Source organism: Spea bombifrons, chromosome 4, assembly GCF_027358695.1.
Source record: "Spea bombifrons isolate aSpeBom1 chromosome 4, aSpeBom1.2.pri, whole genome shotgun sequence".
Classification (NCBI taxonomy): Eukaryota; Metazoa; Chordata; class Amphibia; order Anura; family Pelobatidae; genus Spea; species Spea bombifrons.
The window spans coordinates 108,501,774-108,512,443 of NC_071090.1; the positions used below are offsets into that span (position 1 = coordinate 108,501,774).

At 52.5% G+C, this 10,670-nt stretch overlaps 1 protein-coding gene across 1 annotated transcript; it reads right to left on the bottom strand.

The window, feature by feature from the left end:
- Positions 1-180: 180 nt before the first annotated feature.
- On the bottom strand, positions 181-3,989 carry LOC128492535 (uncharacterized). The gene is made up of 2 exons (XM_053465115.1): positions 3,063-3,989; positions 181-779 (listed from the first exon to the last, which is right to left on the bottom strand). Exons 1-2 carry the CDS (start codon positions 3,769-3,771, stop codon positions 181-183), a joined length of 1,308 nt encoding a protein of 435 aa, XP_053321090.1. The 5' UTR covers positions 3,772-3,989.
- Positions 3,990-10,670: the final 6,681 nt, after the last annotated feature.

Sequence of the window (10,670 nt, forward strand, 5' to 3'; positions counted from 1 at the left end):
GACAGGGTAAGGTGACAAAGGGAGTTTAACGCCACTCCTGGTGCTTGGAGACCAAGAAGACCTCCCCAGACACCCATCAATTATCTGCCATACTTGGAGCTTCCAGGGCAAATCTGGAGGCCAAGGACACAGATGACACCTTGAGTCTGCGCCTCTCTCTGGCAACGGAGGCCAAAGGGGCTACGACCGTCTCTCTTTGACGACATCGCAAATACACCTCTTCACGTTATCCACCGTCTCGGGCTTTGACCTGATGTAGGAGCAGATCCCAACACCTCCACCAAAGGTCTGCCGTAAGATCTTATGAAGAAGAGACCTGCATGTCTCCCACTGCGCATCCTCCAGCTCCTCAGAGCTCCAGACCACCCCGATCACTTGGGTGCACCTCGTGGACCTTATTCTGACGTCAGCCAATATCTCCTTGACCTGAGCCCAGTTGACCTCGTCTTTGACGAACGTGTAACGGAACACCACCAGGATCAGGGGGTACGGGAAGGATCGGGGTTTGGGGAGTTGGGTGCATTCTCCGGACTTGTGCTCCAAATGAGGCAAGATGGCTCCCTCGTTGCTTCCTTTACCGGCTTCAGGTTCAAAGGCTTCTTCAAAAAGGGCCCTGCTTAACTCTTTGAATACCGTGGCCCTCTCCGACGGCCGTGACGATGGGCAGATGTTCCCGACCAGAAGAAATCTCTCCTTTCCCCCGAGGCGGCACACGAGGTCCCTGAAGGATCTCTCCGTATCGCTTTCCGAGTCTTCTCTGAGCTCTTCTTGGTATCGATCTGGAACAGACAGGACTTTTATGTAAAATGCAGCGATACGGCACACCCTACAGGGCGACATAGACAGGAGGCGCTATAAATCTGCCCCTCGAGGGAGGACTGGTGGGGGCAGCTGTGTCTTGGGCTGCTTTAAGTAGGAACCATTACCTTTGTAGCTTTTATGAACACTATTGTACTCAATTTTAGCCAGTGGGGGGGGGCATCAATTCAACATTTACATCCTAGCTGGGTCCTTTCTGTGCTCCCATGTCAAACAGTAGACGTTGAGCACCTCATTTTGTATCCCGAATATATTCTAGGACCACTCTGTTTCTGGGTTGTTTTTCTGGGCTCGGCACCCCCTGGACTGATTGGCCCCAGCTGCCCCGACCCCGCCACGGGGTTACAATGTGACACAAAGAGTACTCGGGCTACCAGGGCTACCGTATCCAGTTTACCTCCAAAAAGATCTGCATTTGTCACCGGGATATTTATCGAAGGCTGAGCCTTGGAAACCAAACATTCTTGTGTGGCAATGATAAAAGGACGGGGAGGAATGAATAGGGAGGAGGAATGAATAAGGGGGGGTGAAGAGGGAAAGGAATGAATAGGGGGGAGGAATGAAGAGGGGGAGGGGGACCCCGATTACAGACAACAAAAAGTAAAACTATATTAAAACCATCTATTGCCCCACTTAACTAAGTTTTGGCTCGGCAGGCCAATGGGAGCGCAACTACGGAAGAACTCGGGTCCCCGGCCAGAGTCACTCCAAAAATACGATGGGGCTAAATACATTGATTCCTAATAATAATAATAATAATAATAATTGTTTTATATAGCGCCATCAGATTCCGTAGCGCTGTACAATGGGTAGACAAGCAGTATGTAACATAACAAATTGACAACAGGTGAGGAGGGCCCGGCTCAAAGAGCTTACAATCTAATAATAATACAAAATGATAATACGAATAATAATAATAATAAATATTAATAAATATTATTATTATTATCTTTATTTGCACACACACATTGGGAATTAATAGTAATAATAACAATAATAAAGGGCCTTTGTGACATTAAAGGATGTTGTGTTCTCTTCCCTAAGCAGTCTTTTGCTCCCAAACCGAATTATCTTAAGAATTAATCTCTTTTTTTGTTCTTCACACATAGGGGCATGCGCGACCCAAACTCTTCACAGACAGGTATGGGAACCGGCATAAGACGAGAAAGTAAAAGCGACAACATAAGAAAATAAGAATAAAAACAAATTTTCTCTCCTGGACCCCCCTTCTGGCTTTACCCCCCCCCATTCTCTGTATGAATTCCGTTCTCACATCTCCCGTCCACCTGGAACAAAGAGCCCCTTTGGAGCTTGAATGCCATATGTGGGGGGTGGGGGGGTGGACCTCGTGGCCACTTTGTTGGGGGGTCTCGTCATACTCAGTTCGAAGGGAGGTCAAACCTATTTGGGATTCATCACTGGGGCACTGACTCGCCCCTACGGTCAGACCTAACCTCCCCTGATCTGCCCAAAGCCGCTCGCGAAGAGCTTCTTCTAAGAGGACCATAAAATGGTCAGACACCAGGGCATTTAATATTACTGGGGCAAAAACATACCACACTCCCATAGTGTCCCACTTTGGGAGGCAAGTCCCTATTTGGGCTCCAAATCCCTGATGCCCCTCTGTCCTCCCCTGATGCCCCTCTGTCCTCCCCTGATGCCCCTCTTTCCTCCCCTGATGCCCCTCTTTTCTAGGAGGTCGGAATGTTTGCTGGGTATGAGGGGATCGCAGGGTTCTACGGCCCTAAAAGCCCCGATAATGTGTATAGAGACAGCAGGGAACGGTCTTCGAAATCCGTGTCCATGAAATGCATCGGCCACCGAGCCATAATGACTCTTGGTAAACGGTGGCCCCGCGGTTAGGTACAGCTTGGTTTTCATTAACGCCAGTAGAGGTTCTGGTCGTTGGCGGGACTCGCCTGCCAAGTTCCCGGGTGCGGCCGAGGCGCTGATGAGTCAATGCCAGAGGATACCTCAACTTAACTGAGATCTGTACGGGGCTCTTGGCACGTACCGAACGAAGAGCCTTATAGAAGACAGGATAAGAAGAAAAAACATAGGAACATAGAACCTGCCGGCAGATCGGCCCCGCTCCCCCCCGTCTAGTCTGCCCGTTTCTCCTGCTGTGAAGACTCAGTCCTCGGTGACGTGATACAGTGATAGGACAATAAGACACACGGGGAAGGAGAATTTGAGTAAAGAAAGATGGAATGGATGAGGATAAAATAAATGGGGCCACTTACGAGTGGTTTGCCTTTCCAGTGTCTCCTTGATGGTCTTCTTCACTTCCAGGATGGTCTCTGGTTGAGATCGGGAGTAGGAACATACCCCCCAAATCTGCCCCTTGAAGACCTGTCCGAAAAGCTGCCCAAGCCGCGTTTGGGACTGCATCTTCTTGTCTCCTGGCAGTTTCCCTCCGTAGACTATCCCCACCAAGGCCATCAGAGAGCCTTTGGTCCGAAGCCTGATGTCTCTCAGCACCTCCTTGATGGAGGTAGCGTTGGATGGCTCCATTATCAGCGTCTCACGGAAAATTGCCAAAATGACGGAGAATTCCAACATTCTGGATCTGGATGTATCTCGAGTCTGGATGCAGCTCATTCCTTTATGTCCGCCATCGGCTTCTTCGTTTATCAAAGAGCTGTCCTGCTCGGGCGACTGAAACAGAGCAAACGACAGCTCCTGTAAAATCCCACCGCTGCCACCAACGTTTTCCAGGCTGGGCACGGCTTCCTCCACCAGGAGAACGTTATCTCTTCCTCCGAGTCCAGAGAGCGTTTGGTTGAAGGCTTCATCCAGTCCTTCTTCGCTGGCGGGGCGAACCCCGGTTAGGTGCACTGGCTTGAGGGCATGTAAGTCCCGGAGAGGTTGGTTCTCGTTGAGAAGGTGGAGGTGAGAAGATGTTGGCCTCTGGGTTTGGAAGAGGGAACTCATCCACTGGGAAAGACTCATCTCTACGGTGAAGTTATCTCTCCGACTAAAGAGTTTTCCCCTTCTTTTAAGTCCTTCCTGAGGATTGCGAAGACTCCTGCTCTTCAGTGTTGGGTTCCATGAATCCTCCGACCTCTCACAACTCCAGTAAAATCCTTAACGGTCCCATTTCCATGATACTTTCGCCTTTATTTCCCGCAACGTCGATCTCTTATGGTCTGTCCCCGAAACTCTTCTCGCTCGCTCTCGTTTTTTTGTTGTATGTTCTCCTCCCTACGGAGCTTGTGTCTTCTTATCTCCTGATTTCTGGCACTCCACGCTCCTTTACATCGAGTGATTAATGATTAATGCGTGGTATTCCATTTAAAATTTACTTTTTGGTGAGTGTTTACAAATCGGAGCAAGAAATAGCTGGGCGAGAGGGAGAGGGAGAGAGGTCGGGAGGGAGAGAAAGTTAGAGAGGGAGGAGAGACACATGGAACAGGTGAACGACATTTCAAGAGAGCCTGAAGATGCCAGTGAGCTGGAAATAAGCAAAGCGATGGAGGAGGCCGCGTTCCTCAACATTCTCTACCCAAATTTATATATATATATATTTAAATTCTTAATGGAAAATTTCAATAAAATCACCCCAAAAAAAGTTCTGGAGTTTTTGGGGTGTAGGGGCACGGCGTTTCCTATTCTTACTGTACATGAGTGGCCGCCATTTGTAATCTTGGTCCTCGTGGGGCCCTCGCTGCTCCATCCACTTCCTTATGCTCTGCCCCGGCTGAGAGTTCTGAGGATGTGTGTGGGCGATGAAATCATTGGACTCTCTCTATATATTTATTAGTATGCCACCCTTTGGGTATACTGTGGGAGCAGCCATCTTAACTTCATGTTCTCGTGATCTGCATGATTATTCCTCCCCATTAAGTTATCTCCCTCACCCAACCCTTTTGTAAAGTTGCTGATTGTTGCCGGTTGGTCCCGGCAGCCTTTGTAAGGGTGGAGGGAGGAGGAGGAGGAGGAAGAAGAGAACTTCAGGACATTGATCAGATAATGCTGGCTCTGCCACAGGCTGCCACCCGTCTCGGAGACACAAAATGATCTTGCCTTTAGACCAGATATCCCTATTTACCGATTGAGAATCGAAAAGCACACAAGCCAGACCTTGTGACACGGCGGGGGCCACAGGACGGGGCTTTTATTTACCCCGCCGGGTGAGAATATCGATTTGCGCGTGTTTATTTTTTTTACCGACCTTTGCCCCGATCCGTATCGATGATGTAATAGAGCAGTAAGCAGGGCTCTGGTCGCCTGGGTCATAGGTCCTGTCCCGTGTTAACGCCAAATCGGCTTATGGAAGCGGGTGTAGGGGCATTACCGCCTGGCGGCCCAAGCATGCCCCTCACCTTCCAGCTGCCCCTCTTGCCCCCATAGCAATTAGAGCCCTGCTGTACAGATAAGTGCCATTTTGCCCACCCTAGCCGCCGGTTTCAGGAGCCAATCCCATGGCAGGTTGCCGTGTCAGAAACCCAACAAAGCCTCCTAACTTTTATATTTTATGTAAGGAAACCTTCGGAGAAAAAATAAAGTAACAGTTATTTGCTTAACATGCTAGAGGCTAATAAATATCTGCAAGGAGCTCTGTATTTTTTTTTTTTTTACTTTATGGAAAGGGTCGTGGATAAGTAGAACAGCCTCCCAGCAGAAGTGGTAGAGGGTAATACAGTGAGGGAATTTAATCATGCATGGGATAGACATACGGCTCCTAAATCTAAGACGAGACCAACGACTGATTACGGTCTGAGTCTTTAGAGTAGGAGAAACGGGCGACTAGACGGGGGGAGCGGGGGGGGGTCTGCCTGCAGGTTCTATGTTTCTATGTAATGTGTGGCCCTAGGGTGTTAGTGCCTGGATGTGTGTATGCGGCATGTTCGGTGTATATGCCTGGGGTATATTCTGTTTGAGGACCCCACTCACACTCAGTATGAGGTGAACAGCGCCTCCTGCTGGAAAAGCAGGCAGTGGGTGGGTGGAGCCTGAGTATTCGTGTTAAAGCAGCGACATCTAGTGGTCACCTGGGAGAAGTACACAAAAAAGTGTGGATAAAAAGTTCCTTAGTGCAGCTTGCGCCGGGTGCTCATCCAGACTCCTTGCGCTCCGTTTCAGAATACCGCATGCGCCATTTCACGCCCAGCGTTCTGTGACGTAGCAGAGAGGATTGTGGGTGTGTAACCGCGGAAACCTAGAACCTGACTGCAGATCTGCCCCGTTTGCCCCCGTCTAGTCTGCCCCTTTTTCTTGCTCTCGATATAATAGCTGCGCGGCCCCTTTAAATTATCAAAGCGCATGTGATCTCTAGCCTGCTGTTAAGTTGCTGATTGGTAACGGTGGGGGAAGGGAGAGAACTTCAGGACAGGAAGTTGATCAGATACTGCTGACTCTGCCACTGGGAAAGGCTTCCAAGGGGTTAAATTTTAAACTAAAAAGCTCCAAATCAACACAATGATAAACAAGCTAGTTGCCCTCTAAGAGCGAGTCTCTTTACCCCCAGCGTCGATGTATTTCTCTCCCGCATCGCCCCGCGCCCGACGCATATAGATTTTACATGTAAAGTGCTGCCCCCTGCAGTACGGAGGAGGTATAACTGCGTTACTGATTCTTTCTCTAACTTAATACCTCCTCCGTACTGCAGGGGGCAGCACGTCGCATCTGGTGGTCAGCAACCTGTTACGTTTATATGTGGAAAAAAATGTCACCCAATCCCCCCCATTTGCCTCACTGGACTACCGGCCACTGCCCTTAATGAGCTGGCTGAGGGTGATACTTTCAAGCTTTGTGGCCTAGGAGCTGCTGCCCCTCTGGACTGCGCTTTTGTGAGGGGGCAGCAGGGAGGCTGTGAGTGACAGTTTAGGGGTGAGTGTGCAACAGGGGAGGCTGTGAGTGACAGTTTAGGGGTGTGGGGGCAGCAGGGAGGCTGTGAGTGACAGTTTAGGGGTGAGGGGGCAGCAGGGAGGCTGTGAGTGACAGTTTAGGGGTGAGGGGGTAGCAGGGAGGCTGTGAGTGACAGTTTAGGGGTGAGGGGGCAGCAGGGAGGCTGTGAGTGACAGTTTAGGGGTGAGGGGGCAGCAGGGAGGCTGTGAGTGACAGTTTAGGGGTGAGGGGGCAGAAGGGAGGCTGTGAGTGACAGTTTAGGGGTGATGGGGCAGCAGGGAGGCTGTGAGTGACGGTTTAGGGGTGAGGGGGCAGCAGGGGAGGCTGTGAGTGACAGTTTAGGGGTGAGGGGGCAGCAGGGGAGGCTGTGAGTGACAGTTTAGGGGTGTGGGGGCAGCAGGGAGGCTGTGAGTGACAGTTTAGGGGTGAGGGGGCAGCAGGGAGGCTGTGAGTGACAGTTTAGGGGTAAGGGGCAGCAGGGAGGCTGTGAGTGACAGTTTAGGGGTGATGGGGCAGCAGGGAGGCTGTGAGTGACAGTTTAGGGGTGAGGGGGCAGCAGGGGAGGCTGTGACAGTTTAGGGGTGAGGGGGCAGCAGGGGAGGCTGTGAGTGACAGTTTAGGGGTGAGGGGGCAGCAGGGGAGGCTGTGAGTGACAGTTTAGGGGTGAGGGGGCAGCAGGGAGTCTGTAAGTGACAGTTTAGGGGTGAGGGGGCAGCAGGGAGGCTGTGAGTGACAGTTTAGGGGTGAGGGGGCAGCAGGGGAGGCTGTGAGTGACAGTTTAGGGGTGAGGGGGCAGCAGGGGAGGCTGTGAGTGACAGTTTAGGGGTGATGGGGCAGCAGGGAGGCTGTGAGTGACAGTTTAGGGGTGAGGGGGCAGCAGGGAGGCTGTCCGTCGGGCTAGCTGGTTACGCTTTAGTAGAGGCAGAATTTGTAAGGGGTGAAGTGCTGAGCAGCACACGAGGGGTTAATGAGTTGGGCGCCGAGCAGCACGGGCCGTGATTCGTGGGAGGGAGAAGTTACGGGGTGGGTCGCAGCAGCACGGGGTGTGGTTTATGGGGAGATACTGGGTGGGGACCGGTGCAGCATTGGGTGGGGTTCGGGGGAGGGGGCTACTGGGTGGGGAGCTGAGTAGCAGGGGGTGTGGTTTGGGGAGGGAACTGATCACTGATTCAGGAAGCGCGAACCTCAGACATGTACTGGGAACAGGTGCGGCGTACCGGCAGCATGGACAGACAGACAGAGAGACAGACATTCATTCATTCATTCATTATACTGACAGATAGACAGACATTATACTGACATACACACATTATACAGACAGACAGACAGACAGACAGACATTATTCTGACAGATAGACATTATACAGACAGATAGACATTATACAGACAGACAGACAGACAGACAGACATTATTCTGACAGATAGACATTATACAGACAGATAGACATTATACAGACAGACAGACAGACATACGTTATACTGACAGATAGACAGATATTATACTGACAGATAGACAGACATTATACTGACAGACATTATACTGACAGATAGACAGACATTATACTGACAGACATTATACTGACAGATAGACAGACATTATACTGACAGACATTATACTGACAGACAGACATTATACTGACAGATAGACATTATACAGACATACGTTATACTGACAGATAGACAGACATTATACTGACAGATAGACATTATACAGACATACGTTATACTGACAGATAGACAGACATTATACTGACAGATAGACATTATACTGACAGACATTATACTGACAGACAGACATACTGATAGACAGACAGACAGACAGACATTATACTGGCTGGCATACTGACACACAGACATTATACTGACACACAGACAGACATAATACTGACAGATAGACAGACATTATACTGACAGACATTATACTGACACACAGACATTATACTGACACACAGACAGACATAATACTGACTGACTGACAGACAGACAGAAATTTGAGCGACATACACTTATTTATGGCACTGTAACTTTAAATGCACCCCCCTGCAGTGTGATATACCCCACAGTGTGTAAATTATTGATGCAGGGAGTGGAGATCCTGGCCCGGGTGTGTCTGTGTGTTTATACAAATAACCAGATCACGTGTGTAAAGAGATCCGTCCACACGCCTGCGGGTATACGCACCTCACAGAGTACAGTGCAGTTATCAGCGTATAGATACTCGGTATCATTATACAGCGCGGCGTGCTCAGTTATACGCGCGGGTGTGTGTGTTGATTGGTTGTTGTTATTCTGTGTGCAGCCCCGAAATGTGGATGTCTATACTGCGCTCCCTTGCGGTTCTCCCCGCTGGGATTGTGTTTTATGGGCGATGTCGCTGCTTGAATGCAGGTGACTCCATTAAGTGTGTCTTTAAATAATGACAGTTCAAGGTTTCTATGACGTTTATTGAGCCATTTGGGTAAAACATTTGTGAATTCGCAGGTAGTGGTGGTTCTCCATCCCCCTTGCTGCAGCCCCCCTTCCCCTCGCTGTCGTCTCTCTCTCTCTCCCCCCTCTCTGCGCGGTGTCTCCCCTCTCTGCCGTCTCTCTCTCCACCTCTCCTCCCTGCCGCCTCTCTCCCCCTCCCTGCCGCCACCCCCCTTCCTGCCACCTCTCTCTCCCCCTCCCTACCGCCTCTCTCCGCCACCCCCTTCCTGCCACCTCTCTCTCCCCCTTTCTGCCACCTCTCTCTCCCGCTCGCTGCCGCCTATTCCCCCCCCTTGCTGCCGCCTCTCTCCCCCTCCATGCCGCCTCTCTCCCCCTCCATGCCGCCTCTCTCCGCCCCTCCATGCCGCATCTCTTTCCCCCACCCTGACTGCCGCCCCCTCTCTTCCCCCCCTTCTCGGTGCCGCTTCTCTTCCCCCCTCCTCGCTGCCGCTTCTCTCCCGCCCCTCACTGCCGTCTCTCTCCCCCCCTCGCTGATGCCTCCCCCCCTGCTGCCACCTCTCTCCACCGCTCTCCCGTCTCTCTCTCCCCCGTCCCCCCGTCTCTCTCTCCCCCGTCCCCCTCTCCCCCGTCCCCCCGTCTCTCTCTCCCCCGTCTCTCTCTCCCCCGTCTCTCTTCCCCGCCCCCGTGCCCCCTCTCTCTCATCCCCCCTCCCTGCTGTCTCTCCCACCCCCTCCCGCCTCCTTCCCCCTCTCCTGTCTCCTCCCCCTCTCCAGTCTCTCTCCCCGCGTCCCCCCCATTTCTCTCCTACCTCCCGGCTCTCTCCCCCGTCCCCCCTCCATCTCTCTCCCCCGTCCCCCCTCCATCTCTCTCCCCCGTCCCCCCTCCATCTCTCTCCCCGTCCCCCCTCCATCTCTCTCCCCCGTCCCCCCTCATCTCTCCTCTCCCCGTCCCCCTCCATCTCTCTCCCCGTCCCCCTCCATCTCTCTCCCCCGTCCCCCCCTCATCTCTCCTCTCCCCGTCCCCCTCCATCTCTCTCCCCCATCCCCCCCCTCATCTCTCCTCTCCATCTCTCTCCCCTGTCCCCACTCATCTCTCCTCTCCCCTCCATCTCTCTCCCCCATCCCCCCTCTATCTCTCTCCCCTCCATCTCTCTCCCCCATCCCCCCTCTATCTCTCTCCCCCGTCCCCCTCCTCTCTCCTCCATCTCTCTCCCCATCCCCACTCATCTCTCCTCTCCCCTCCATCTCTCTCCCCCGTACCCCCTCATCTCTCCTCTCCCCTCCATCTCTCTCCCCGTCCCCACTCATCTCTCCTCTCCCCTCCATCTCTCTCCCCCGTACCCCCTCCATCTCTCTCCCCCGTAACCCCTCCATCTCTCTCCCCCGTACCCCCTCCATCTCTCTCCCCCGTACCCCCTCCATCTCTCTCCCCTCCATCTCTCTCCCCTCCATCTCTCTCCCCTCCATCTCTCTCCCCTCCGTCTCTCTCATTCCCCCTCCCTGCCGCCCCCCCATTCCCCCTCCCTGCCGCCCCCCCATTCCCCCTCCCTGCCGCCCCCCCTGCTGTCTCTCTCT